This window comes from Montipora foliosa, chromosome 2 (genome assembly GCF_036669935.1).
Source record: "Montipora foliosa isolate CH-2021 chromosome 2, ASM3666993v2, whole genome shotgun sequence".
NCBI lineage: Eukaryota > Metazoa > Cnidaria > Anthozoa > Scleractinia > Acroporidae > Montipora > Montipora foliosa.
The window spans coordinates 52,732,022-52,749,521 of record NC_090870.1 but is presented as its reverse complement, the minus strand read 5'-3'; the positions used below and the strand labels follow the sequence as shown (position 1 = coordinate 52,749,521).

Below are 17,500 nucleotides of genomic sequence, written 5' to 3'. Positions count from 1 at the left end.
GTGACTACACGATGCAGTTATGAGCTATGCTGTCAGTCGATATTTGACTCTGTAGCTGCGTGATGCAGCTCGAGTCAAATACCCACATTTCACCCTTGCTCACCATAGAGTCTCCAGTAGCTCAGTGGTTAGAGTATCCGTACTAAATTACGGAGGGTCGTGGGTTCGAATCCCATCTGGGGCTCGGCTTTTTCCGAGTTCCCACTGGGTTCAATTGTAACACCTTTCATTTAATATAATTTTTTATCGGCTCTCTTATCGTTATGTTAACGGTTTATTTTCTAAAGAAAAAGAACAGACTCATTCAGTGTTGTCATCTAGTTCGGAAAAGAAGTGTTTTACGTGAAGTTCATCTTGTGCAGAACTGATTTCGTTCTTACCACGATTCTATAATCATTAAATGGATTGTCTATCTACTGAGAAGTTCTCATTCTCTCAAAAAGGGCTGGTGTACAAGACCAGAGCTAATAAGAAAGGAAGGCTAAGTGTCACTGGTCATGCTTTACCCTTTTTTCTCCCACGAGTTCTAGTGCAATGTTCTCAGTATGGCCATGGCCTGGGAGAATCATTTTTTTAACGGTTGTAAATCATTTATGTAAAGTGCAGCTTTCATACTTATGTGAAAGCCAGGCCGTTACTTACATTTTAAAATGTGTGTCATTTTCAAATTATTTTAATTTAGTGCCCAAGAAACACGCGGGGAAAAACTTCCTACAGAGCTACAGATGTTTTTCTTGTTGTTATATGCAACTTCCAGACAGTGAAGTTGAATTTCAAAGGCTCCGTTTCATGACTTTCTTCGTGTCAAGTTTAGTGCCCAGAAACTCCCGTGGAAAACAGACCTATAGATATCAAATTAAAGAAGCAAATTTTCCTGCTGTTTCGGGCAGGTCAGACAGACAATGATCTAAATTCGGCTGTAAATAAATCGGTATGATGACTTTTGGGCAGAATTACATACAATTGATTACACATGTGTTGTAGGTGATTGGTTCTCAGGTAAAACTCTTCTTCGTTTTCGTGGAAGCCATTTTCCCTTGGGTAAAAACCGGACCCCAACACTTGTAATGTCTTCGACTTTGAATATATTACCCCCTCCTAGCCAGCGTAGCAAGCGTTTCGTGCGAGCGAAGATTTCTGTATTCTGGCCGCGGCAAAAATTGAGGCGAGAAAATAAGTGACCCGTCAACCTATTTTGTCGCCTCAATTTAGTGACTGGATTTGATTTTCGACCCAAAAAAACGTGTTGGTAAAGGGTCGATCGGTGCCCCGACGCTGCCATCAGCCTCCTACCTTGTCACCAGACAATGAAGAAAAGGGAAAGGCGACTATTTTCCCCGAAACTTCGTGTACGTATTAAGAACAGCAACAACTTGCCACATGGTAAGTTTCATCGATCTTTATTTTAATTTTCTAGCAAATTCCAGACCTAAACTTCGCTTCTTCTCCCCACATGTTCTCTGTAGTTACTCATGGTGTGAAACCCGTATGCCAACACTAGCTAATTTTGGCTTTAGAAAAAGCATTGAGCATAGAGGTTCGCAACGCGACATCATGAATTTACCAGATTTTTTGACAAAAAAGCAAAAACAGTTCACATGACTTGTCATTTAATATACAGATTAGCAAAATAAAAACGTTCTTAATCGACTCTCAGCCTGAGGAATGTTTTTCACACGTTCTTAAAATTTTGCTTAATCTTAGCATCGAAGTTCTTATAAAAAGGATCTTATAAAAAAAACAGAGAGTGCCATTACATGAATGGGTCATAAATATAAAGTTTTGACTATCTGAATGATTTTGGGTTAGATTAAAGCGATGTATTGTTGAAAAACCCAACGCTATTTCTTATCGTGTTAATGAGTAACGTAAACAATTTTTGCACTGGCGAGTCGTAGTAATAAATTGGGTTAACCAGGAACCTGTTATTTTAAAGCCAGTACACTGTACCGGTAACTGCCTAGGTCACGTGTAACACATGTAATGGAAGATTCACGGAAAACGGAATTTGAAATGTTATGTAGTGGCATTTGAAGGTCAAATATTAGGTATTGTGCACATACGCTACACAAGTAACTGTTCTTCTCGTCAATGGTTAATATTCCTTGGCAGGCTTCTCCCCGTTCAGAGTTTGCGTCTACATTTCTATCTTTATTTCTCGAGAGTTTTCAATAGACGAAACAAAATAAATATGACAGACCGAGTGACCCACACTACAGTGTTTTATCTTTTCTCCTGCCCTTACCATTCCGGAAACGAAACACCATTTCTTTTTTTTTGAAATAGTTTCTTGTTGACCCTATCTTATCTAAAACAGCTAAGCAAATTTTATCACTGTGTATTTTCTCACTGTATTTATCTGTATACAGCGAGAGTTTTAACTGTAAGCCCTTATTAGCTAAGCACAAAACCTATGGTCTATCGGAGGATAGTATTCTACTAATGGAAAACTGTCTTGCTGATAGCCTGAGTTTCTGGGGATGAAGGTTGCACCTCCTCAAACTCCGATATGAACCCAGAAAACTAACCCATGAAATGAAATAGCATTGTTGGAGGGAAAGAAGCCTTAAATAAGATAAATCTCGATCTGCAAACAACATACCATGCTGGAAGCCGTGGAGCGTAAGTCTCGCAGCTGTATTGAGCTTTTTCCTGACTCAAATGAAGGCCACGATGTATTGAGAGTGGAGATTCGTGCGCGCTCATATGAATTAGCCTGTCCCACCCAGAAAAATACCGTAACCAATCACATTGTATTATTGAAGTACGTGATAAAGTGCAGAGTTTCATGGAGGTCAGAAGCGCAGACATTTGAGTCCCTTCTATCCTGGATAAATCTTGATTTTGACTCTGTTACAATTCCGCCTTTGAGTCTAATCTCATTTCTTCTGAAATTCCGCCCTTTTCCTCCTCCCACGTGACTAATTCCCTACTCGATTACAACAGCGTTGTTGACAGTTGCTGCTGTGGCCGTAGCTATTTCAGTTGCTCACATAAAAAGTCAGTCTACATTTCTATCTTTATTTCTCGAAAGTTTCAATAGACGAAGCGAAATAAATATGACAGACCGAGTGACCCACACTACAGCATATTTATCTTTTCTCCTGTCCTTACCATTCCGGAAACGAAACAACATTTCTTTTTTTTTTTTTTAAAAAGTTTCTTGTTGACCCTATCTTATCTAAAACAGCAAAGCAAATTTTATTACTGTATATTTTTCCCGATTTGAACCCGGAAAACTAACCCATGAAATGAAATAGCATCGTTGGAGGGAAAGAAGCTTAAACTAAGATAAATTTCGATCTGCAAATAACATACCATTCTGGAAGCCGTGGAGCCCCTTAAGTCTCGCAGTTGTATTGAGCTTTTTCCTGACTCAAATGCAGGCCACGATCTATTGAGAGTGGAGATTCGTGTGCGCTCTTATAAATTAGCCTATCCCATCCAGAAACATACCGTAACCAATCACATTGTATTATTGAAGTACGTGATAAAGTGCAGAGTTTCATGGAGGTCAGAAGCGCAGACAACTGCTGATGAATAGGCGGGCGAAAGCACGATAGCTGTGCAGAAATTTAGAATATTCCAGTCGCAAAGCTCAAAGCAACTGGATTCTTATCCGTCATCAAGATTTTCGAATATACGTATTCTTAGCTTTTCAGTATCTGTATCCCTCTTACTGACTATCTACAAAGGGAGATGAAATTTTGATCCATGGCAGTGCTGAAAATTTGAACCCTAATATCCTAGCGAATCTAATTTATATGCAGTGGACTCTCAAGACTGAGAAACAAAGTGAGACCCGAATATTTTAATAGTTCTCTAGCATGATTACGTCACAGTGCCAAATTTCACTACCAAGGCTTCCTTCTGAACAATTTTATTCAAACCTTCTTCAACTTAGTTATACTTCACGAGGAAATTCCTTTGCTCTGCACTGCTTTGTGAATGCACTGTTGTAATTCTACCTGCATGTCATTTCAGACTTAAATGGAAACAATGCTCCCATTATACGTAAAAGAAAACTTCACTTGATTTGACTGAAATGACTGAGTCATTTCAAGTGAAGTAGTTCTGGATGGTTCAGAACAAACTGAGATAAAACCATTCGATGTTGAGTGCCCATGTTGTCAGCATAGCTGTTTTGCAGAGCGCGACAAAGAAACATACAATAAAGGACATCCCATAGCACGGTTGTTTTGCCGCATGGGCGTTTGTTGTGTCTTTCCATTTCCTAATTCTTTTTTATTTGACTCCCTACTATCCTAGATGAATCTTGATTTTGACTCTGTTACAATTCTGCGTTTGAGTCTGATCTCATTCCTTCTGAAATTCCGCCCTCTTTCCCTTCCCACGTGACCCATTGCCTACTCGATTACAACAGCGTTGTTGAGAGTTTGCTGCTGTGGCCAAAGTTATTTCAGTTGCTCATAAAAAGTATTTGTAAAATACTTGTGATAAGTTTTGATAAAAAATGGTTTTTCAAGTTTAAAGAAAGCATGTAACCTTACACCTGTACATAGTGGCATTCTTCCCCTACATGTATAGCAAATTTGAAGCAACGTTTGCGTTGAATTGGCCTAACAGAGGTCATATGTAAAGGGAATGGAAAGTAACTTCCTATCATGCAATGGCACAGGTGACAAATTTTAAAGAATATATTTCTATAATTTCAATTCAGTTGACTTCAACGTGGAATTTTGTGGGACATGTTGAAAAAGGATTTCACTGCATGTGAACTCTCTCTGTTACGTAAGAACGTCTGTTGAAAGCTGTAATTTTTTTATTGGCTCTCTTCTCGTTATGTTAATGGCTTATTATCTAAAGAAAAATAACAGATTTATTCAGTGTTGTCATCTAGTTCGGAAAAGAAGTGGTTCACGTGAAGTTCATCTTGTGCAGAACTGATTTCGTTCTTCAAGATTCTATAATCATTAAACGGATTGTCTATCTACTGAGAAGTTTTCGCGGTTTTCATTCTTTCAAAAAGGGCTGGTGTACAAGACCAGAGCTAATACGAGAGGTGGGCGTTCTAATGATTCAGTGCTTTTACAATTTGGACAAAAGTAAACCAGTATCACTGGTCATGCTCTACCCTTTTTCCTCCCACGAGTTCTAGTGCAATATTCTCAGTATGGCCATGGCCTAGGAGAATTCTAACGGCTGTATATCATGTATGTAAAGTGCAGCTACTGTAAAGCCAGGCCGTTTAAATACTTACATTTTAAAATGCGTGTCATGTTCAAATTATTTTAATTTAGTGCCAAAGAAACACCCGGGGAAAAACGTCCTACAGAGCTACAGATGCTACAGATGCAACTTCCAGACACTGAACTTGAATTTCAAAGGCTCCGTTTCATGACTTTCTTCATGTCAAGTTTAGTGCACAAAAACTCCGGTGGAAAACAGAGCTATAGATATCAACTTAAAGAAGCAAATTTCCCCGCTGTTTCGCCGGGGCAGGTCAGACAGGACAATGATCTAAATTGGGCTGTAGCTGATTGGTTCTCAGGTAAAACTCTTAATTCTTCGTTTTCGTGGAAGCAATTTTTACTTGGGTAAAATACGGATCGCAAAACTTGTCTCCAAGTTTGAATATATTACCCTTCCTAGCCAGCGTAGCAAGCGTTTCGTGCGAGCGAAGATTTCTGTATTCTGGCCGCGGCAAAAATTGAGGCGAGAAAATAAGTGACCCGTCAACCTATTTTGTCGCCTCAATTTAGTGACTGGATTTGATTTTCGACCCAAAAACCGTGCTGGTTGCCACTACACAAATGAAGAAAAGGGAAAGGCGACTATTTTCCCCGAAACTTCGTGTACATATTAAGAATAGCAACAACCTGCGACATGGTAAGTTTCATCGATCTTTTTTTTTTCTAGCAAATTTCCAGGCCTAAACTTCGCGTCTTCTCCCCATATGTTCTCTATAGTTACTCATGTTATGAACCCGCAGGTGACACAAACAGTGAGCCTGGGTAACCTGTGCCAACACAGCTAATTTTGGCTTTAAAAAACAGCATTGAACATAGAGGTTTTGCAACGAGACATAAATTTACCAGATTTTGTGGCAAAAACGCAAAAAATGTTCACATGACAGATTAGCAAAATAAAAACGTTCTTAATCGACTCTCAGCCTGAGGAATGTTCTTAACAAGTTCTTAAAATTTTGGTTAATCTCAGCATTGACGTTTTTATAACTAAGTTCTTATAAAAAACAGAGAGTGCCATTACATGAATGAGCTGGCTTTAATTAATAGCCCTTTGATTTTGTTTCGTTTGAGACGAAGCGTATCTATTTTGACTTCAGGGTGAACCATTTACACAATGTGAGGAACAGTGGCCGATCAAAAGAGAATTTGTAATTGAAAATCTAAACATCTATGACTGTAAAAACAAACTTATGAACATGTGAACCTGAAGTGTTGTACGGGTCCGCAAATGATTCCAGGACCGCAAATGATCCGAGAACCGCAAATGATCCCCAAACGGTACCGCAAATCATACGACTAGAGGGTCACTAGAGCTGTCCAAACCAACTTTAAGGTTATCTACCTCGGCGATCAAGTCTGCACGGGAGAGATTTCACAGACAATACAACACTACATAGAAGCAATTTAGCATAGAGATGTGGAGTTTGACTTAAGTAGTAAGAGGACAGGTAATCTGCAAATCATGACAAATCTCGTTATTCTCTTATTTACATTATACTTTTTCTTTGACACGAGGGTTAATGCGAGATGAAAGCACAACTTTGTCACGAATTTTCTATGATAAAAACTTGTTAAGAAATGCAAAATTTTCGTTAACAGCACACACCAGGCCTACTCCTGAGTATCTGGTTAGAAATCATTTCCTCTGGCCGCGCTTCAGCCATTCGATGAGGGTCAGTCTCGTGCTTCTCAAGTTGCCTCGCCCGGGCCCAAAAAGAATTCTGGGTAATTTTGCCATTCCATGACAAGGGAAGACTCCCGATTCTCATTTCATAGTTTTTTTCATAAGTGTCGTGCTACCCAGTCCTACCAGCAAAATAACCGCATCCATTGAACTTTTTAGCTTTCAAAACTTGCTCAAATTGTATCGATAGGTCCACAGAAAGGCAAGAGAGACAACTTCACTCGTGAACTGCCATGTTTACAACAAAGCATTTTAGGCATCCCATTCTGCATGAAACCATCTCTCACCTCTGTCTCGAGAAGACCAGAAACACACGGTTCTTACGTTACGTTTATGCCTGTACAATCAACTGAAATCTCAATTCCTTGTAAAAAGTTAACCAGCATCTTAATTTTTTGGTAGGCTAGGTATCGGAGAGACTGAACATTTACGCATGTGCTGACGGAATGTTTGAACAAGAGAGAAAAATGCAGTACCTCCAGACGTGGCTCTAGAGCGACGTACCAAACGAGCCATCCCGGGATTTCGGCCCGTGCGATCGCTTTTGGACGCAATTGGCCCTTCGCAGCTTTTTGCTACCGACCTCGCCTCCCGGTACGGCATTGAGGGAGAGCTATGTCGGCCCCTAAACCATATGAGACAAATCCCACGCCTACTCACAGCTCCAGACCGCCCTTGTCATTACAATTTAGGGTAAGATTTTGATCGCTTATATGTTCAAGAAAAAAGTGATTTTATCTGTCATATGGTAAGCACCGGAGTCGCAGATTACAAAGTGTACGCACGCACGCTGCTGAAGGTAACATACATACATGCATGCATAAACTTTATTTCATCTCGAATTTCAGAATAACTACAAGAGGTAACATCTTCGAGACATTACATTTACAGCTAAAATACATAGCACATACAGATACATACTAAATACCTAATATTTAAAGAGATATTAAAAGCCGCTGTACAAAATTCGTTCCTGGATTCTGTTTCAGGGGCCGACATATCCCTAATCTAAAATCGGAAAATCAAGTCATAGATTCACGGTTAATATTGCATTTCTTATTGCTATCCTTTTTTATTTGTTAAGATAATATTTAAATAGTTATCTTTTTTTATGTGATATGATTGTACTTTACCTTTTATTATCATTTTTATGTGTTCAGTAATATTTATATTTATTTGCTCATGTATTAATACCAGTTTGTTTTGAACGAACTGACACATTTTTAGCAGTTTATTATTATTATTATGATTATTATTATTATTATTATTATTATTATTATTATTATTATTATTATTATTATTATTATTATTATTATTATTATATACCAGGACCGCAAATCATCCCGGAACACAAATGATCTCCATTTAGGAGCGCAAATGATCCCGAAAAAAAGTAAGGAATGACATGGAGGGTACAATGGTCTGGATATAATTTGTTGCCTTTGTTGTAGCTTTCGTAACACTTTTTTATTTGAGTCCCTTCTATCCTGGATAAATCTTGATTTTGACTCTGTTACAATTCCGCGTTTGAGTCTAATCTCATTTCTTCTGAAATTCCGCCCTTTTCCTCTTCCCACGTGACTAATTCCCTACTCGATTACAACAGCGTTGTTGACAGTTGCTGCTGTGGCCGTAGCTATTTCAGTTGCTCATATAAAAAGTCAGTCTACATTTCTATCTTTATTTCTCGAGAGTTTCAATAGACGAAACGAAATAAATATGACAGACCGAGTGACCCACACTACAGCATATTTTATCTTTTCTCCTGCCCTTACCATTCCGGAAACGAAACAACATTTATTATTTTTTTTTTTGAAATAGTTTCCTGTTGACCCTATCTTATCTAAAACAGCAAAGCAAATTTTATTACGGTATATTTTTTCACCGTATTTCTCTGTATACAGCGAGATTTTTAACTGTCAGACCTTCTTTGCCCGCATTGTGGAAGAACTTAAAGAATGGTCGTGATAATGATACCATCGCTGCCATTGTAGGCATTGGTCTATCAACAGCTTTCTATTACCTTCCTCATAAGCCCTTATTAGCTAAGCACAAAACCTACGGTCTATCGGAAGATAGCATTCTACTAATGGAAAACTGTCTTGCTGATAGCCTGAGTTTCTGAGGATAAAGTTTGCACCTCCTCAAACTCCGATTTGAACCCGGAAAAGTAACCCATGAAATGAAATAGCATCGTTGGAGGGAAAGAAGCTTAAACTAAGATAAATTTCGATCTGCAAACAACATACCATTCTGGAAGCCGTGGAGCCCCTTAAGTCTCGCAGCTGTATTGAGCTTTTTCCTGACTCAAATGCAGGCCACGATGTATTGAGAGTGGAGATTCGTGTGCGCTCTTATAAATTAGCCTCTCCCATCCAGAAATATACCGTAACCAATCACATTGTATTATTGAAGTACGTGATAAAGTGCAGAGTTTCATAGAGGTCAGAAGCGCAGACAACTGATGATGAATAGGCGGGCGTTAGCACGATAGCTTTACAGAAATTTAGAATATTCCAGTCGCAAAGCTCAATTCAACTGGATTCTTATCCGTCATCAAGATTTTCGAATATACGTATTCTTAGCTTTTCAGTATCTGTATTCCTCTTACTGACTATCATCAAAGGGAGATGAAATTTTGATCCATGGCAGTGCTGAAAATTTGAACCCTAATATCCTAGCGAATCTAATTTATATGCAGTGGACTCTCAAGACTGAGAAACAAAGTGAGACCCGAATATTTTAATAGTTCTCTAGCATGATTACGTCACAGTGCCAAATTTCACCACTAAGGCTTCCTTCTGAACAATTTTATTCAAACCTTCTTCAACTTAGTTATACTTCACGAGGAAATTCCTTTGCTCTGCACTGCTTTGTGAATGCACTGTTGTAACTCTACCTGCATGTCATTTCAGACTTAAATGGAAACAATGCTCCCATTATACGTAAAAGAAAACTTTACTTGATTTGACTGAAATGACTGAGTCATTTCAAGTGAAGTAGTTCTGGATGGTTCAGAACAAACTGAGATAAAACCATTCGATGTTGAGTGCCGATGTTGTCAGCATAGCTGTTTTGCAGAGCGCGACAAAGAAACATACAATAAAGGACATCCCATAGCACGGTTGTTTTGCCGCATGGGCGTTTGTTCTGTCTTTCCATTTCCTAATTCTTTTTTATTTGACTCCCTACTATCCTAGATGAATCTTGATTTTGACTCTGTTACAATTCTGCGTTTGAGTCTGATCTCATTCCTTCTGAAATTCCGCCCTTTTTCCCTTCCCACGTGACCCATTCCCTACTCGATTACAACAGCGTTGTTGAGAGTTTGCTGCTGTGGCCAAAGTTATTTCAGTTGCTCATAAAAAGTATTTGTAAAATACTTGTGATAAGTTTTGATAAAAAATGGTTTTTCAAGTTTAAAGAAAGCATGTAACCTTACACCTGTACATAGTGGCATTCTTCCCCTACATGAATAGCAAATTTGAAGCAACGTTTGCGTTGAATTGGCCTAACAGAGGTCATATGTAAAGGGAATGGAAAGTAAATTCCTATCATGCACTGGCACAGGTGACAAATTTTAAAGAATATATTTCTATAATTTGAATTCAGTTGACTTCAACGGCGAATTTTGTGGGACACGTTGAAAAAGGATTTCACTGCATGTGAACTCTCTCTGTTACGTAAGAACGTCTGTTGAAAGCTGTAATTTTTTTATTGGCTCTCTTCTCGTTATGTTAATGGCTTATTATCTAAAGAAAAGAACAGATTTATTCAGTGTTGTCATCTAGTTCGGAAAAGAAGTGGTTCACGTGAAGTTCATCTTGTGCAGAACTGATTTCGTTCTTCAAGATTCTATAATCATTAAACGGATTGTCTATCTACTGAGACGTTTTCGCGGTTTTCATTCTTTCAAAAAGGGCTAGTGTACAAGACCAGAGCTAATACGAGAGGAGGGCGTTCTAATGATTCAGTGCTTTTACAATTTTGACAAAAGTAAACCAGTGTCACTGGTCATGCTCTACCCTTTTTCCTCCCACGAGTTCTAGTGCAATGTTCTCAGTATGGCCATGGCCTAGGAGAATTCTAACGGCTGTAAATCATGTATGTAAAGTGCAGCTACTGTAAAGCCAGGCCGTTTAAATACTTACATTTTAAAATGCGTGTCATGTTCAAATTATTTTAATTTAGTGCCAAAGAAACACCCGGGGAAAAACGTCCTACAGAGCTACAGATGCTACAGATGCAACTTCCAGACACTGAACTGGAATTTCAAAGGCTCCGTTTCATGACTTTCTTCGTGTCAAGTTTAGTGCACAAAAACTCTGATGGAAAACAGAGCTATAGATATCAACTTAAAGAAGCAAATTTCCCCGCTGTTTCGCCGGGGCAGGTCAGACAGGACAATGATCTAAATTGGGCTGTAGCTGATTGGTTCTCAGGTAAAACTCTTAATTCTTCGTTTTAATTTCGTGGAAGCAATTTTTACTTGAGTGAAAAACGGATCCCAACACTTGTCTCCAAGTTTGAATATATTACCCCCTCCTAGCCAGCGTAGCAAGCGTTTCGTGCGAGCGAAGATTTCTGTATTCTGGCCGCGGCAGAAATTGAGACGAGAAAATAAGTGACCCGTTAACCTATTTTGTCGCCTCAATTTAGTGACTGGATTTGATTTTCGACCCAAAAAACGTGCTGGTTGCCACTACACAAATGAAGAAAACGGAAAGGCGACTATTTTCCCCGAAACTTCGTGTACATATTAAGAATAGCAACAACTTGCCACATGGTAAGTTTCATGGATCTTTTGTTTTTTCTAGCAAATTTCCAGGCCTAAACTTCGCGTCTTCTCCCCATATGTTCTCTATAGTTACTCATGTTATGAATCCGCAGGTGACACAAACAGTGAGCCTGGGTAACCTGTGCCAACACAGCTAATTTTGGCTTTAAAAAACAGCATTGAACATAGAGGTTTCGCAACGAGACATAAATCTGCCAGATTTTGTGGCAAAAACGCAAAAAATGTTCACATGACAGATTAGCAAAATAAAAACGTTCTTAATCGACTCTCAGCCTGAGGAATGTTCTTAACAAGTTCTTAAAATTTTGGTTAATCTCAGCATCGACGTTCTTATAACTAAGTTCTTATAAAAAACAGAGAGTGCCATTACATGAATGAGCTGGCTTTAATTAATAGCCCTTTGATTTTGTTTCGTTTGAGACGAAACGTATCTATTTTGACTTCAGGGTGAACCATTTACACAATGTGAGGAACAGTGGCCGATCAAAAGAGAATTTGTAATTGAAAATCTAAACATCTGTGACTGTAAAAACAAACTTATGGACATGTGAACCTGAAGTGTTGTACGGGTCCGCAAATGATTCCAGGACCGCAAATGATCCGAGAACCGCAAATGATCCCCAAACGGTACCGCAAATCATACGACAAGAGGGTCACTAGAGCTGTCCAAACCAACTTTAAGGTTATCCACCTCGGCACTCAAGTCTGCACGGGAGAGATTTCACGGACAAAACAACACTGCATAGAAGCAATTTAGCATAGAGATGTGGAGTTTGACTTTAGTAGTAAGAGGACAGGTAATCTGCAAATCATGACAAATCCCGTTATTCTCTTATTTACATTATACCTTTTCTTTGACACGAGGGTTAATGCGAGATGAAAGCACAACTTTGTCACGAATTTTCTATGATAAAAACTTGTTAAGAAATGCAAAAGTTTCGTTAACAGCACACACCAGGCCTACTCCTGAGTATCTGGCTAGAAATCATTTCCTCTGGCCGCGCTTGAGCCATTCGATGAGGGCCAGTCTCGTGCTTCTCAATTTTCCTCGCTCAGGCCCAAAAAGAATTCTGGGTAATTTTGCCATTCCATGACAAGGGAAGACTTGCGATTCTCATTTCATAGTTTTTTTCATAAGTGTCGTGCAACCCAGTCCTACCAGCAAAATAACCGCATCCATTGAACTTTTTAGCTTTCAAAACTTGCCCAAATTGTATCGATAGGTCCACAGAAAGGCAAGAGAGACAACTTCACTCGTGAACTGCCATGTTTACAACAAAGCATTTTAGGCATCCCATTCTGCATGAAACCATCTCTCACCTCTGTCTCGAGAAGACCAGAAACACACGTTTCTTACGTTACGTTTATGCCTGTAGAATCAATTGAAATCTCAATTCCTTGTAAAAAGTTAACCAGCATCTTAATTTTTTGGTAGGCTAGGTATCGGAGAGCCTGAACATTTACGCATGTGCTGACGGAATGTTTGAACAAGAGGGAAAAATGCAGTACCTCCAGACGAGGCTCTGGAGCGACGTACCAAACGAGCCATCCCGGGATTTCGGCCCGTCCGATCGCTTTTGGACGCAATTGGCCCTTCGCAGCTTTCTGCTACCGACCTCGCCTCCCGGTACGGCATTAAGGGAGAGCTATGTCGGCCCCTAAACCATATGAGACAAATCCCACGCCTACTCACAGCTCCAGACCGCCCTTGTCATTACAATTTAGGGTAAGATTTTGATCGCTTATATGTTCAAGAAAAAAGTGATTTTATCTGTCATATGGTAAGCACCGGAGTCGCAGATTACAAAGTGTACGCACGCACGCTGCTGAAGGTAACATACATACATGCATGCATAAACTTTATTTCATCTCGAATTTCAGAATAACTACAAGAGGTAATATCTTTGAGACATTACATTTACAGTCAAAATACATAGCACATACAGATACATACTAAATACATAATATTTAAAGAGATATTAATTAAAAAGAAAAGCCGCTGTACAAAATTAGTTCCTGGATTCTGTTTGAGGGGCCGACATATCCCTAAGCTAAAATCGGAAAATCAAGTCATAGATTCAGGGTTAATATTGCATTTCTTATTGCTATCCTTTTTTGTTCGTTAAGATAATATTTAAATAGTTATCTTTTTCTATGTGATATGCTTGTATTTTACCTTTTATTATCATTTTTATGTGTTCGGTAATATTTATATGTGGATTCTGATAGTTCGCAGGCATTTTATTTATTTATCCTGCGTAAATAAAGTATCTTTTGCAAGCGAGCGAAAAGCTCACTTCAGTTCAGTCCAAACTTTTCGTCGACAAAAAGCGCTGCAAAAGTTTTGTTAAATAACGATCGAATCTTTTGCTTTTAATGAATTGCGGAAACGCCGTATAGCGTCACAAATAGATATATTTACAGATACTTTGCGCGCGAAAGAAACAGAGGGCCGCTTATATTAACCAATCAGAATAAGCCATCTCATGCGTGACTGCTTCTGCCATGTTTTTGTCAGGGAGTAACAACTGATTTTCGCGGGAATCTGTATTCTAAAAATAGACTCATTTGTGACTGTGCTTGGGAGCCCACTCATGCCATAACAACACTCTTATCTGATTCACTCTTTGTGAAGTGGGTTGCCTCTTCGTTGTCCAGTGGTGAGATCACTCGCCTCTAATCAATGTGGGCCGGGTTCGATTCCTCGACGCAGCGTCATGTGTAGGTGGAAGTGTATACCTTTTCTCCGCTTACTCTAGTCTGCGTAGCTGATGGTTCCGCGAGCGATTCGCGTGCTCCGGTCTATACACCAGCCCTTTTTGAGAGAATGAAAACTGCGAAAACTTCTCAGTAGATAGACAAACCGTTTAATGATTATAGATTCCTGGTAAGGATGAAATCAGTTCTGCACAACTGAGATAAACTTCACGTGAAACAATTCTTTTCCGAACTAGATGACAACACTAAATGGATTTGTTATTTTTCTTTAAATAATAGTCTATTGAGGTAACGATAAGAGAGCCAATAAAAAATTCCAGCTTTCAACAGACGTTCTTACGTAACACAAGAGAGTCACAACAGAGTTCACGTGCAGAGAGTCAAGAGTTCGGCTTTTATTGCTAGTTGACAGTGGTTTCAGATTAGTTTATATTATTATACGTACATGTAATTTTGACACAGGTTAGGGAGCTCATGCAACAACAACAGCTAATTCAACGCAAACGTTGCTTCAAATTTGCGATTCATGTAGGGTAAGAATGCCATGATGAACAGGTATAAGGTTACATGCTTTCTTTAAACTTGAAAAACGTTGTTTTTAACAAAACTTTAATTATCACACTATTTTACAAATACTTTTTATATGAGCAACTGAAATAACTACGGCCACAGCAGCAACTCTCAACAACGCTGTTGTAATTGAGTAGGAAATAGTCACGTGGGAAGAGGAAAAGGGCGGAATTTCAGAAGGAATGAGATCAGACTCAAACGGGGAATTGTAACAGAGTCAAAATCAAGATTTATCCAGGATAGAAGGGTATCAAATAAAAAAGTGTTACGAAAGCTACAACAATCGCAACAAATTATATCCAGACCATTCGCCCTTGTCACACGGCGGCCATATTGTCCCGGGGAAGAGGAAAAGGGCGGAATTTCAGAAGGAATGAGATCAGACTCAAACGGGGAATTGTAACAGAGTCAAAATCAAGATTTATCCAGGATAGAAGGGTATCAAGGCCATATTGTCCCGGGGGACAATATGGCCGCCGTGTGACAAGGGCGAATGGTCTGGATATAATTTGTTGCGATTGTTGTAGCTTTCGTAACACTTTTTTATTTGATACCCTTCTATCCTGGATAAATCTTGATTTTGACTCTGTTACAATTCCCCGTTTGAGTCTGATCTCATTCCTTCTGAAATTCCGCCCTTTTCCTCTTCCCACGTGACTAATTTCCTACTTATTTAAAGAAAAATAACAAATCCATTTAGTGTTGTCATCTAGTTCGGAAAAGAATTGTTTCACGTGAAGTTTATCTCAGTTGTGCAGAACTGATTTCATCCTTACCAGGAATCTATAATCATTAAACGGTTTGTCTATCTACTGAGAAGTTTTCGCAGTTTTCATTCTCTCAAAAAGGGCTGGTGTATAGACCGGAGCACGCGAATCGCTCGCGGAACCATCAGCTACGCAGACTAGAGTAAGCGGAGAAAAAGTATACACTTCCACCTACACATGACGCTGCGTCGAGGAATCGAACCCGGCCCACATTGATTAGAGGCGAGTGATCTCATCACTGGACAACGAAGAGGCAACCCACTTCACCAAGAGTGAATCAGATAAGAGTGTTGTTATGGCATGAGTGGGCTCCCAAGCACAGTCACAAATGAGTCTATTTTTAGAATACTGGTTCCCGCGAAAATCAGCTGTCACTCCCTGAAAAAAACATGGCAGAAGCAGTCACGCGTGAGATGGCTTATTCTGATTGGTTAATATTGGCGGTCCCCTGTTTGTTTCGCGCGCAAAGTATCTGTAAATATATCTATTTGTGACTGTGCTGGGGAAGGACCGCAAAGTGATAGATCAACACTCCTATCTAATTCACTCTCGGCTTCACTGAGTAAAACACTTACACCGGTCGTTGAATGTAGTCACTGTTTCATTTTTTTTTTTTTAATCACCACTACACGTTCAGGTTACATATTTGAACAATAATTGACTGTTTAGAGCAGCTTTGCTTTCTCCGCAATCAGCCTTTTGGAGCCTCCTTCAGCTTTTCTTGAAAACTACTGTAAAATAAACAAGTCAAAGGAGGTTTTTCTTCAGTTTTACATCGCACAATGTAACTGACCAATCACAACAGACAAAACAGACAACAGACAAAACAATCCAACAAACCTATCAGAATTCAAAGTCAACATTTTAAACCGGCGTTTGAGCGTTGGGGTTAGTGCTTTTACGTAATCCTTGAATTTGATTGGTCCTTGCTCCTCAGCCAATCAGCAAACGCAGTAGTGCCAAGCAAAGGAATGGACCTTATTCGCGCGTCGGTCATATTGGCCATAGACAATAGATTTTGTACCCCGAGCCTCGAGTTGCAATGTTTGGGAACGAGTTTCGGTTGCGCAAAAACAAAAGTTTCAATCCCTCGGGACTTAATATGGCCGCCGTGTGATTAAGGCCCACTATTTCCAAAACATTTCGCCGCTCGATCACTCGCTCAACCGCCAGCTACGCAGGCTAGAGTACCCGGAGAAAAAATAGACACTACAACCCGGCTATAATTGCGAAAGACAAGACCCGGTGGAAAAGAGACATTGTTGCGGCCCTATGCCCCATTGGGGGCAATAAGGACTATTATTATATGACTAGCTCCGTGAGCGGGCAAGATGAACCAAATCGCGCGCTCTGATTGGCTACCCGAGCGGGCAAGATGGAGCGATACTGCCCGCTCGGGATTTCTCGCTTGGTCCCGCAAGATCAAAGATCATTTTTTGGTGTTTTAAGTCATATAATAAATCCTATATATACAACCCGGCTACATTGGTTACAGGCGAGTGATCTCACCACTGGACAACGAAGAGGCAAGCATAGAAAGTTGGTTAAATTAGACTATTTTTGGCTTCTCTCTTCTAGAGAAATACATCAAGCTGTGATTAATACATCAACTAGAAAAGACTTAAAGAAGATGTAATACCCACATGGAACTCAGACCAACCAGCATCTAAGTGGATGCTCTACGCACTGCCATACCTGATACAGGTCTTGATCCAATCACTCTGCGTGCGCAAGTTCAGTAGCCTGTCTACGC

General features: G+C 39.6%; 1 protein-coding gene across 1 annotated transcript in view; it reads right to left on the bottom strand.

Annotated features, from left to right (window-relative positions):
• Positions 1-9,205, bottom strand: part of LOC137993537 (bile salt hydrolase/transferase-like) — a 21,267-nt gene extending 12,062 nt beyond the window's left edge. Inside the window, exon 1 of the mRNA XM_068839456.1 lies at positions 9,144-9,205. Within this exon, the coding sequence (XP_068695557.1) occupies positions 9,144-9,146 (3 nt within the window). The 5' untranslated portion in view covers positions 9,147-9,205. The remainder of the gene's footprint in view (positions 1-9,143) is intronic.
• Positions 9,206-17,500: the final 8,295 nt, after the last annotated feature.